This window comes from Heterodontus francisci, chromosome 19 (assembly GCF_036365525.1).
Source record: "Heterodontus francisci isolate sHetFra1 chromosome 19, sHetFra1.hap1, whole genome shotgun sequence".
NCBI lineage: Eukaryota > Metazoa > Chordata > Chondrichthyes > Heterodontiformes > Heterodontidae > Heterodontus > Heterodontus francisci.
In genome coordinates, this window is record NC_090389.1 from 72,500,563 (window position 1) to 72,514,099 (window position 13,537).

At 43.4% G+C, this 13,537-nt stretch overlaps 1 protein-coding gene across 1 annotated transcript in view; it reads right to left on the reverse strand.

The window, feature by feature from the left end:
- Positions 1-10,435, reverse strand: part of LOC137380180 (NUAK family SNF1-like kinase 1) — a 33,120-nt gene extending 22,685 nt beyond the window's left edge. Inside the window, exon 1 of the mRNA XM_068051944.1 lies at positions 9,547-10,435. Within this exon, the coding sequence (XP_067908045.1) occupies positions 9,547-9,801 (255 nt within the window). The 5' untranslated portion in view covers positions 9,802-10,435. The remainder of the gene's footprint in view (positions 1-9,546) is intronic.
- Positions 10,436-13,537: the final 3,102 nt, after the last annotated feature.

Here is a 13,537-nt window from a genome sequence, read left to right on the forward strand (position 1 = left end):
ATTCTTACCACACTCAATGTAAGATATGCGCTGACAGGGACCTTTGCTGCAGTTACAAGGAAAATAAGTAAAATTAGTCTGCTAATAAGCCATGGTCATGCAATTTCAACATCTGTTTAGAACAGTCTGTTGATGATATGATCTTTTGCTACTTTTCAGTTTACAATTACTTTTACAAACTGAGTGCCTAGAAATTTGATTGCATGATGCCGACAAAGGGAAAGGAGTCACACAAGAGGTTGGAATCAGAGGAATGAAGCATGGGTTAGCGGGGGAAGGGCTGGATGACTACACAAGAACTACAACTGCAGTAAAACATGGCCAAAATGACTATCATGGTCATGATTTTCTCCCATCACTTTTCCCATGGTCAAAGCAGAAAGACCGATTTTATAAGCTGACGGAGTCTACTATGAAACAAAACCTCGGTTTTTACACATTATTTTATTGTATATAAGCCCTGATTTTCTGATAATGGGAGAAATGGGGTGAGCTGGTCCAATATGTGGGCTTGCCACACCTGTAGCACAGAGGGCTAGCCTGGCTCAATTTCCCAATGGAGTCCATTCTTGTAGTTTCAATAGGTTACAGGTACAGGCCAAACATTCTTCAGGATGAGAGGGATGAGATTCACTGTTGTTATTGGCTTAATTTAGAGTATTCTATACTATAGGAAAGAAATGCACTCAAGTCAATACACTTCATATAATGACAATAATATTTTTGTGTTATACTTTTGTCACTTCAAATTTCTCCCATCACTGCCAGCTTCTGAAACCCTGACTCTTGCTGGTGTCCTAACTTGAAACTAAATGCCAAAGATGTAAATTCTACTAGGGAATGAATATCCAGATTACAACTATTTATCATACTGGATCAAGAGACCATAGTCTGTGAAAAATCAATTTAAAATATTTAAATGCATGCTAGCTGGCTTATTCAAAACTAAGGCCCAACTCCTGCTGATCTCCCAACTCCCATGAAAATTCTCGTGAAAAATTTCAGTGTGAATAATGGGACCGCAGATAATTGAGGTTCCTTTGTAACAGTACAAATTTCACATATCCACCATTATGCTTCACCAGCAACAGTGCTACACATGATTGATCCCAGGCTGTGTGGTAACCGGGCAATGGAACCCAGATGGAGAATAAGGAAAAGGTCTGTCTCTAGCCTGGGAAAGCACTAAATGGCTCACTGAAAACTAAGAGAGATTGCTATGCTCTCATGTTTGAGGTTTTAGACAATGCAAAGCTGAAGATAAGGCTAGGAGAGGATGGGAAGTGAAGCTGAGAATCGGGATCAGAAGCCAGGGGTTGAGGGAGGGCTGCGAGGAGAATAGGAGGCTGGAGGTCAGATGATCAGCAGTCAGGTGGGAAGGATAGGAGGTTGGGGATCAAGACAAGAGGTAGGGGTGTGTTGGGGGTGCCGTTGGTTGAAGAACGGGTACTGTGCGGCCGAATTTATAGGCCCATTACTCTAGTAAATGAGGTTAAAGAGCCACCAGCCTTTAAGGCAGGCTTGGGAGACATATCAGCTATGATGACTGAGCCTTCTAGGGATTTTCCATCCTGGGGAATTAAGTTGCAAATGATACCAGCCAGGCAAACAGGGTTGGAAGCATTACTAGCCACAAGGACTGAGGGTGTTAGACAAACTAACACTGAGCTGGAGGAAATATCAGTCCCTGAGGATTGAAGCTGCAAGAGATAATCATCCCTGATACAGGCTGGCAGCTTGGAGACATTGGCTTCAATCCAAAGCCATTAAAGCAAATCTGGAAATATTCCCATCTCTGATCCATTTTTAGCAAATTTTACTGGAATAGTTTCCAAAAATAACGCAATATTGTTTGAGGAAATGTGAGGAATGCAGGTCCTGTGTAAATTAACCTTGTATAGAAATATGAAGACTGACAGAGGCCAGAAATATTGACTGGTGTTATTGTCTCCGTTGAAAGCACCAATGTACTGAGACAGCCTGGGACTAGAAACATAGCTGAGTTCTAACATGGGAGGTCTTATAATTTTAAGGTGCTGCTAAACATGTTCATTATGACTGTTCAAAGAAGTCTGTGATCATGTTGAATATACTTGCCTCACTTACTGAGGCTAAGGTAATAGTGTTCTCCATTCTTGTTCAGTCCAGTCAAAAGGTCAACAGAAATATCTCATATGCACATACCTGAATAAATACAGCAATACAAGGAAAAACATTTTTACGTAGCGAGTGGTTAGGATCTGGAATGCACTACCTGAGAGTGTGGTGGAGGCAGAGTCAATTGAGGCCTTCAAAAGAGAACTGGATAACTATCTAAAGAGAAAAAAAAATGCAGGGCTACAGGGAAAAGGTGGGGGAGTAGGACTAGGTGAGTTGCACTTGCAGAGAGCTGGCATGGACACAACAGGGTGAATGGCCTCCTTCTGTGCTGTAGCCATTCTATGATTCTATGAACATCAATTCCAATTGTTTGACTATGTCTGATTAATGAACAATATTTTGAAGCAAAATGGTAGACTGTTAACATAAATTGGCTTGATGTAGAGATCTTATGCAATTAAAAGAATTGAGAATTTCTTGAGACTTTGGAACTTTTGCTGCAGGTGTTTAATTAAAGGTAAACAGTGGTGGTCCAGGGATGAACAGCAGGTAAGATGGATAGGGCTCAATTTATTTATTTAGAGATACAGCATTGAAACAGGCCCTTCGGCCCACCAAGTCTGTGCCGACCATCAACCACCCATTTATACTAATGCTACATTAATCCCATATTCCTACTACATCCCACCTTCCCTCAATTCCCCTACCACCTACCTATACTAGGGGCAATTTACAATGGCCAATTTACCTATCAACCTGCAAGTCTTTGGCTGTGGGAGGAAACCGGAGCACCCGGTGAAAACCCACGCAGTCACAGCGAGAACTTGCAAACTCCACACAGGCAGTACCCAGAATTGAACCCGGGTCGCTGGAGCTGTGAGTCTGTGGTGCTAACCACTGCGCCGCCCCATGAGTAAGATAAATACATAACTTCCTATCCCAACACTGCAGTAATAACAGGAACTAGCCTTGCTGTTCATTCAGGTTCATCTCCTCCACCCCATTTGAAATGGGCGACTGTAAAATCAGTATTTGATGGAAGATGTCACCAAGGAGCCCTAGCAAAACTGAGGTCAATGAGGGTCCACGGGTAACCCCTTCAGAGACTGGAGTTAGAACTGACAAAAAAGATGGTCAAGGCTGTTGAGGATGAATCATATCAGCCTCAGGACATTACTGCAGGAATTCCTCAGAGAAGTGTCCGTGGCCCAACCATCATCAGTTGATTTATTAATGGTCTTCCCTCCATCATAATGTCAGAATTAGGTTGTTTGCTGCTTACTCTACAGTGTTCAGCTCCATTTACAACTCCAGTGACCTAGCGATGTTGAAGGAGCGGCAATATATTTCCAAGTCAGGATGGTGTGTTACTTGGAGGAGAACTTACAATTGGCGGCGTTCCCATGCCCCTCCTGCCCTTGCTCTTCTAGGCGATAGAGGTTGCGGGTTGGGAAGGTGCTGTCGAAAAAGCCTTGGTTAGATGCTGCAGTGCATCTTGTAGAGGGCACACACCACAGCCACTGTGCACCAGTGGTGAAGGAAGTGAATGTTTAAGGTGATGGATGAGGTGTTGATCAAGTGGACAGCTCTGTCCTGGATGGTATTGAGCTTCTTGAGGGTTGTGGGAGCTGCATTCATCCAGGCAAGTGGAGAATATTCCATCACATTCCTGACTTGTGCCTTTTAGATGGTGGACAGGCATTGGGGAGTCAGGAGGTGTGTTACTTGTCGCTGAATTCCCAGCTTCTGATCTGCTCTTGTAGCCACAGCATTTATGTGGCTGGTCCAGTTAAGTTTCTGGTTGATGGTAACTCCTAAGGATGTTGACAGTGGAGATAGGCAATGGTAATGCAGTTGAATTTCAAGGGGAACTCGTTCGATTCTCTTGTTGTAGATGATCATAGCTTGGTTCTTGTGTCATGCAAATGTTATTTGCCACTTAACAGACCAAGCCTGAATATTATCCAGCTCTTGCATGGACTGCTTCATTATCTGAGGAGTTGTGTATAGAGCTGAATATTGTGCATTCAATAACGAATATCCCCACTGATGAAATTATGATGGCGGGAAGGTCATTGAAGCAGTTGAAGATGGTTGGGCCTAGTACACTGCCATGAGGAATTCCTGCAGGGATCTCCAGAAGCTGAGATGATTTGCCTCCAACAACCGCAACCATCTTCTTTTGTGCTGGGTATGACTCCAGCCAGTCAAGAGTTCCTCCCTGATTGTCATTACTAGGGCTGCTTGATGACGCACTTGATCAAATGCTGCCTTGGTGACCAGGGCAGTCACTCTGTCCTCATGGAATTCAGCTCTTTTGTCCATGTTTGGGGCAAGGATGTAATGAGGTATGGAGTCAAGTGGTCCTGATGGAACTCAAGTGGTGAGCAAGTGCTGATTGATAGCACTGCCGACAGCACCTTCGTCACTTTGCTGATGATTGAGATTTGACTGATGGGGTGGTAATTGGTTGGATTGGATCTGTCCTGCTTTTTGTGGACAGGACATACCTGGGCAATTTTCCACTTTGTCGGGTAGATGTCAGTTTTGTATCGGCACTGGAACAGCTTGGCTAGAGATGTGGCTAATTCTGGAGCACAAGTTTTCTGCAGTACAGCCCAGATGTTGCCAAGGCCCAAAGCCTTTGCTGTATCCAGTTCCGTCAGCTGTTTCTTGATATCATGTGGAGTGAATCAAATTGGCTGAAGACTGGCTTCTGTGACGATGGGGTCTCAGGAAGAGGCTGAGATGGACCATCCACATGGCTTCAAAGAGATATAGACGGGTTAAGTGACTGGGCAGCAAATTGGCAGTTGGAGTATACTGAGGGGAAGTGTGAGGTTATTCACTTTGATAGTAAGAATAGAAAAGCAGAATATTTTTTAAACAGCATGAAACTTCTAAATGTTGATGTTCAGAGGGACTTGTGTTTACTTGTACAAGAAACACAGAAAGTTAGCATGCAGGTACAGCAAGCAATTAGGACGGCAAATGGCATGTTGGTCTTTATTGCAAGGTGATTGGAGCACAAGAATAAGGAAGTCTTGCTACAATTGTATAAGGCTTTGGTGAGACTACAACTAGAGCACTGTGTACCAATTTGGTCTCCATATTTAAGGAAGAATATATTTGCATTGGAGACGGTAAAGTGAAGGTTCATTCTATTGGTTCCTGGGATGAGAGGGTTGCCCTTTGATGAATTAATTGGTCCTCTGCTCTCTGGAGTTTAGAAGAATGAGGGGTGATCTCATTGAAACATACAGGATTCTGAACAGGCTTGACAGGGTAGACACTGAGAGGTTGTTTCCCCTCTTTGGGGAATCTAGCACAGTCTCAAGATAAGGGGTCGATCATTTAGGACTGAGATGAGGGCTGTGAATCTTTGGAATTCTGTACCCCAGAGGGTTGTGGATGCTTCATCTTTGAGTATATTTAAGGCTGCGATGAACAGATTTTTGGTTTCTCAGGGAATCAAGGGATATGGGGAGCAGGTGAGAAAGTGGAGTTGAGGCAGAAGATCAGCCATGATCATATTGAGTGGCAGAGCAGGCTCGAGGGGTCATGTGGTCTACTCCTCCTATTTCTTATGTTCATATGAAGCCTCCTGCTCCCATTGATCATTTAATCGTCCACCACCATTCGTGACTGGATATGGCAGTACTGTAGAGCTTCGATCTCATCCATTAGTTGTGGGATCATTTAGCTCTGTCACTTTAGCACGCCACTTCTGCTATTTAGCACATGTGTGCTCCTGTGTTGTAGCTTCACAGGTTGGCACCTCACTTTTAGGTATGCCTGGTGTTGCCATGGCATGCTCTTCTACAGTCCTCATTGAACCAGGGTTTGTCCCCTGGCTTGATGGTAATGGTAGGGTGAGGGATATGCTGGGCCATGAGGTTACAGATTGTGGTGGAATACAATTCTGCTGCTGCTGATGGCTCACACCACCTCACTGATCCTGGAATTTTGAGCTGCTAGATCTGTTCTGAAGCTATCTCATTTAGCATGGTGGTAGTGCCACACAGCACGATGGAGGGTATCCTTAGTGTAACGACGGGATGCCATCCCCACAAGGACTGCCAGTCGTCACTCCTACCACTGGACAGATGGCGAGGATGAGAGCAAATAGGTTTCTCCCTCATGTTGGTACTCAAATCACCTGCTGCAAGCCCAGTCTGGCAGCTATGTCCTTCAGAACCCAGGCAACTCAGTCAGTGATGGTGCTACTGAGCCACTCTTGGTATCCCCCATCCAGAGTACACTCTATGCCCTTGACAACATTTAGGACAGAGCAGTCAGCTTGATCAGTGACCCTGCCACTGCATTCAATATTCTCCCCCTTCATCATGAGTGCACTGTGGCTGCAGTATATATTGTCTGTTTTGCCACGCTTACTTCCACAGCACCACCCAGTCCTGCAACCTTGACCATCAAGAAGGACAAGAGAAACAAGGTTATGGGATTATCATCATCTCCAACTTCCCCTTCGAGTCACTCCTCATCCTTACTTGAACATATACACCATTCCTTCATTATTGCTGGGTCAAGATCTTGAAAATCACTATCTATCACCCTTGTGAGACCACCATCAGCATAAGTACAGCAGCAGTTCAAGGAAAGACTTCATCACTGCCTTCTCAGAGAAACTAGGATTTAGTAAAATGTTCCGTTGCCAATATTGCCCACATCCTGCGAATAAATGAGAAAAGTATCTAATAGATCAGGCAAGGCCAGAGGAAACTACAAATTTTGCTACTATATTGGAGTATCGGGCAGTTCTGGGACGTGGGATGTGGCATCACTGGGAATGATGATACTGCTTACTATCTGAAACATGGCAGTGTCTGAAATCACTGAGACTGAAAGAAAACTCATATGTAGATTCAAAAATCAAACTTATTTGAAAAGAAGCATTTTTCCATATACCTTTTTATTATCTTTTTAAATCCTCAATTTTAAAAATAATACTCACCTGCTGAAGTAGAAACTTCATTTGATATGTTGATACAATGAACAAGATACTGAATTGTGTTCATTGTATTGATTGGCAACGAATCAATCATATTGACGAATATGTGACTGAATTGATTTGTACCCAATTCTACTGATTGGATTGTCTTCTGATTATGGTGATTAATATTGGAGTCTTTTGAGTAATTATTGAACCCCCTCATAACTTCATGAGATTTCAAGCTTGCAACTGAAATGCTCACATCTAGAATTTGTGGAATGCTGACACTTGATTAATGCATGATTGTACATGAATACAGAATTGGTTTCCAGTGTTTTCATGGTTGTTAGTTCCAAAAATATACATTGATGTACTTAGAAAGAGTGGTAGAAAAACAGATTGAGCTTCTCTTTTACTTACTTCAGGTTAACGTTTGTTTTTCATCCTCCTATCACCACACTGGTGCATTCCTTTCTAGCTCTCCAAACCAGAGCTATTTTAAAACCCCATAATCCACCCTAATTTAGATAAGCTGAAATGCAACCTATCTGTGCTAAATTAGCTGTATTCAGCTGAGATGGCAGCCAGGGCATTGCAAGTGGTCCCAGTAATGCTAGAATAGGGTCGGCATAATTGGCTTGAATTCTAGCTCCTGATCATAATCCTCACGGTGTGGTTGAAATCGGGATTGGTCTCAGTTGTAATGCCCATGTGGTAAAATAGTCTGTAGACATTAACAGGTAGAAATTGGTATGTGTTGTGCACATTTATTGGGCATACAACAGGCGCAATGCTGACAAGTTTGCAATGGGGCAGTCCGTGCCTAGTCTGTGTTTGCGAATGGGCCACTGCTAAATTCATAGGGCCATCTTTATTCTTCAGCTGCCAACAAAAAGAGCTAGGAAGAGCAGGAATTCTCTCCAACTCGACAGTCACCTCTCTTCCCCCTCCACCACGATACTGTCTGCTTCAAGCCCATCTCAGAACATATCTTCGAAGCCAGTGGCCCTACATTTGGTATTTTCAATGTGCAAAGTGCCTGTGGTGGGGTGGCAGGCATCCACAACTCGCACAAAAAAGGAGGCCCAATTTTGAACTGACCTCTGGCCTCCTAGTTGACCTGTGCAGTGCTGAGCCTATAATGGGCCTGACTGAATTTCTATCTTTAAATGCACTAATGTAACAAGTATCCGAGAATACTCAGCACCTGTGACACTGTACTCCAGCAAGCTGCCTTCGGGAGGAAGGAGCGGATTGATAAGAAACAGATAAAATATACATAAATGCAAACAGAGCTACAAATGTGGGGTTGTTTGGGGTCTTGTTCACTTTGGGACATTAAGAAGTCAGGAGTGTGATGGAATACTCTCCACTTGCCTGGATGGGTGCAGCTCCAAAACACTCAAGCTTGACACCATCCAGGACAAAGCAGCCCACTTGACTGGCACCCCATCCACAAACATTTACTCCCTCCACCACCGACGCAGAGTAGCAGCAGTATGTACCATCTACTAGATGCAATGCACCAAGGCTCCTTAGACAGCACCCTCCAAACCCGCGACCTCTACCAACTAGAAGGACAAGGGCAGCAAATGCATGGGAACAACACCACCTGCAAGTTCCCCTCCAAGTCACACACCGTCCTGACTTGGAACTATATCGTCGTTCCTTCACTGTCGCTGGGTCAAACTCCTGGAACTCCCTTCCTAACAGCACTGTGGGTGTACCTACCTCACATGGACTGCAGTGGTTCAAGCAGGCAGCTCACCACCACCTTCTCAAGGGCAATTAGGGATGGGCAATAAATGATGGCCTAGCCAGCAACGCCCACATTCCATGAATGAATAAAGAAAAAAAATCTGGCTATAGATTTCTGGCTAACAAGAGCATGGATGCAAATTACAATAATGATCCCACACTGACTACCCAACATTAATATAACCTGCAGTTACATAAAGCCTTTATTTAGAATAATGTCCCAAGGCGCTTCACAGAGGTGTAATCAGAAAAAAAATTGTTTACAGAATAACATCCTTGGAATATCATCTACACCCAGATATCTATCTCGAATTCTGATCCCTTATCTTGCTGCAGCACCCCAGTTCATGTAAATTGCACGAAAGCTTTAGGAAATGGATTATACAAATGTACATACCTATTTGGAAACTATTTACATCTCCTGTGTTTAAAATGTTACCTTATAGTTTCTTTTTGCATTTGGTTGTCCCTCCTTAAAAAGTGTATTCTTAACTTTTAGCACTTGAACTGGCGTGGCAGGTTTTTGGGATTCCAGCAAACACAGTACTTTCACAGAAACTGGAACCCCTCTCTTCCCAAAACTTCACAGTTGCAGTATCTGCACCTTCTCCAATCCCACAAAAAAAAACAGCACAGCTGTTTATAACTCACCCCATCTAAGGCAGTTTACAAGTAAGAGATTTTAATTTACCCAAAGGTTATTTTGGTGCGATTACGAGACACCCAGTTCTACTTACTGTCCTGCCAGTGGCTGTCTCCTGTGCTTTTTTGACTTTGCCATAGGCTCCCCTGCCCAGGGTCTGCAGGATCTGGTATCTGTGTTTCAGGTTGTGTTTGTGCTGATGTTTCTTTACAGTTTGACAGAATTTGCTGCCGGGAGTCTCTTGCCAGTCCTGCTTCTCCGGGCAGTCGTATCTCTCCCTGGTTATCATCTTGCCTTCCTGACACTTTTTCTTCATCCTTTCCTTATCGCTCCCTCCATCTGCTCTCATCAACCTTTCCGGGTCAGGGGAATCAATCGGTTAAAGGTTCAGAGGCTCTTCCTCAGGGATCAGACTGGTTCTCCCCTCGGGGACACAACCGAGTGCAACCAACCTAACGCTTGTAGGGTGAAGAAGAACTCAAAGCCATGAAGATTGAAACAAGTCTAAGCCTGAATTCCGAATGTGCACAGTAGGATCGGGTGAAATGCTCCAGTCTTGTGATTATATGAAGTCAAAGTGCCTTCCGCAAACGCCCGGGACGAAACGTAACTTTCAAACAGTCGCAGTAAAATAGAAACTGACTTCAGCCATCACCTCTAAGTTTATCTCTCGCCCAGTCAGGAATCAGCGCTTAGACAGGTCTGCAATTGCCAGCACTCCAATGAATCAGCATTCAGACACTCCAGCATTCCAGATCGGTCGATCACAGCTCCTGTGCAATATCTGCGCTCCCACAATCTCTCCAACTAGACAATGCCACACGATATCGTCTGTCTCTGCCTCTTTCATCCTGCCCTTTATCTTTGCCTTGTGTCTGCCTCATGATCCGTGTCCCCGCCTCTTTATCTGTTTCAGCCTCGCCACCTCATTCTAACGCCATCTGTTTGCCGGCTTTGCTGCTGGTCAGTGTCTACCATCGTTTACGTCCCAGTCACACAACCTGCTACATGTGAACCGCATTCTCCCTATATTTGACAACAGCTTCCCAAGTATCCTCTAGTCTGCAGCTCTCCTGTCTCTTTCTCTGAATCTCCTTTCCAGATATTTAATTTTCAGTTATAACACCCCCCATCCCATAACTTTTTCTGTTTTTTTAATAACTTTCGGTTCTATTCAATATATTTTATATCTTTGCTCAAAAAGAGTGAATTATCCTTGGTCATATTTAATTTCTTCCCAGTCGGGTGCTCCTGATTTTTATTTTTATCAGTTTGGTCCATGAAAATGGGGGTCACAGAAAATCGACCAACCATAACGCTTCTAAAACAAGCCAAATTCAAATGTAACTGGGATGATCAGTGCATATTTCATTTAACCCACTTGAGCAAAATCTAATTGAAAGTTGGCCCACCAAAAATTTGGCAAAGCCTGTTTCACTGGCCCAAGCATAGAAGTCTCGTTAGATAGCTTAACACCTTGAAACTACTTGGGTTGCTTCTCCCTGTGACAAAATACAGTACATTTTCCACGTTGGGTTGTTTCCCCTTGTTTTGCCTCTTTTTAAAAATTAATTCAATGCTGAAATCAGATTCAGGTAATAAAAAAGCCCAGTCTGTTTATTACTCAATAGCTCAGGGAAAAGAACATACATCTCTTGCAGGTATCAGGGAAATATTAATATGCAAATGCCATATGCTATTTAAACTGCTTGATTTATTTGTTCATTTCAAGAGAGGCTGCCGATTGGTTTGATCCAGCAGCAGTTAGGTAGGTGGTTGTCTATCTTGGCATTTTGATGGGGTTTACTTGCATACATTCCCAGTAAGCTACTTACACAGGGATTTAAATGGAGCAGACTCCTATGTTATCATCTTGAAGACAGTATCTGGGAAGCTCAGGCATTTTCTGACATCCTGAGGATATTTGACAGCCTGATACATATTTGGTTTCTTTTGTTCACTGGTTGAACTTCAAGGGACATGAAAAGTATAATTTCGAACAATTTTTATCCCAATTCAGCAATCTTTCTGAAGCCATCAAAGACAGAGGCAGGATATTCCCAAGGAGGAGCTGCAGGGTGGGGTGGGGGCGCGGGGCAGTAAAACCCATGTAACGTTATAGTCCAGGACCTAAGCCCAGATTTTACCCACTTACATCCAAGAAGACCGGGACGTGCAGGAGTTAAAATATCAGCAGTACGGCAGTCACCTTGCTCATGTTGCACTCCTACTCTGCGCCATTTTAACAGGCCTGTTTTCAAATGCAAATGTCGGCGTCTGATGAGGTCATTTAGACCCTGATGCCATTTTTTTTTGTTTTCAGCAAGGTTAGCCTGGTGCAGCAGGCCTAGAGGAGGCCATCCTAGACTGGGTATTGTGTAATGAGAAAGCATTAGTTAACAATCTTGTTGTGCGGGGTCCCTTGGGGAAGAGCGACCATAATATGATAGAAGTCATCATTGAGATGGTGAGTGAGAGAGTTGATTCCGAGTCTAGGGTCCTGAATCTAAATAAAGGAAACTATGAAGGTATGAGGAGCAAGTTGGCTATGATAGATTGGGGAACGTTACTTAAAGGGTTGACAGTGGATAGGCAATGGCAAGCATTTAAAGAGCGATTGGATGAATTAAAACAATTGTTCATTCCTGCCTGGTGCAAAAATAGAACAGGAAGGGTGGCTCAACCGTGGCTTACAAAAGAAATTAGGGATAGTATTAAATCCAAGGAGGAGAAATATAAAATGGCCAGAACAAGCAGCAAACCTGAGGATTGGGAGTCGTTTAGAATTCAGCAAAGGAGGACAAAGGGATTGATTAAGAAGGGGAAAACAGTAAGCTTGCAGAGAACATAAAAACTGACTGTAAAAGCTTCTATAGCTATGTGAAGAGAAAAATGTTAGTGAAGACAAATGTGGATCCCTTACAGTCAGAAACGGGGGAATTTATAATGGGGAACAAAGAAATGGCAGACCAATTAAATACATACTTTGGTTCTGTCTTCACAAAGGAGGACACAAATTACCTCCCAGAAATGTTGGGGAACATAGGGTCTAGTGAGAAGGAGGAACTGTATGAAATCAGTATTAGTAGGGAAATGGTGTTAGGGAAATTGATGAGATTGAAGGCCAATAAATCCCCAGGGCCTGATAATCGACATCCCAGAGTACTTAAGGAAGTGGCCCTTGAAATAGTAGATGCATTGCTGGTGATATTTCAAAATTCTATAGACTTTGGAACAGTTCCAATGGATTGGAGGGTGGCTAATGCAACCCCACTATTTTAAAAAGGAGGCTTTAAACTAAATAGTGGGGGGGAGGGTTCAGTTACATGGAAAAACAGGAAGTTAAATGAGAAGGTAGGTGCAGGTTAGTGGTGAGGCTGATTGTTACCAAACTGCAAGAAGTATACTGGTTAAACCAGAAGAGAGAAGTAATAAACAGGCGAATAAAGCATCAGTACTGAGGGACAGATTAGGGGGTATAGCCCAAATAAGAGTTCTATATACAAATGCACAGAGTGTAAGAAATAAACTAGATGAACTGCAGGCGCAAATTCAAATGGAAAATTATGATGTGGTGGCCATTGCGGAGACGTGGCTGCAGGATGGTCGGGTCTGGGAACTAAATATACCTGGTTATAAAGTTTACAGGAGGGACAGGGAAAATGGCAGAGGGAGTGGAGTAGCCTTACTGATTAGAAATAATATCATTTCATTGGTGAGGGAGGATATAATGAGGGGAAAGCATCCAGTGGAGACCTTATGGGTGGAATTGAGGAACAGAAAAGGATCTAAAACTGTAATGGGTGTTGTGTATAGACCCCCTGATAGCAGGCGACAGAGTGGGGATAATGGGTAAGTACTCCAATTGGCAGGATGTAACTAGTGGTGTCCCACAGGGATCTGTGTTGGGGCCTCAATTATTCACATTATTCATTAACGATTTGGATGATGGCATAGTAAGTCATATATCCAAATTTGCTGATGATACAAAGTTAGGCGGCATTGTAGACAGTCTAGATGATAGCAAAAAATTGCAAAGAGATATTGACAGACTAGGTGAGTGGGCAAAACTGTGGCAGGTGGAT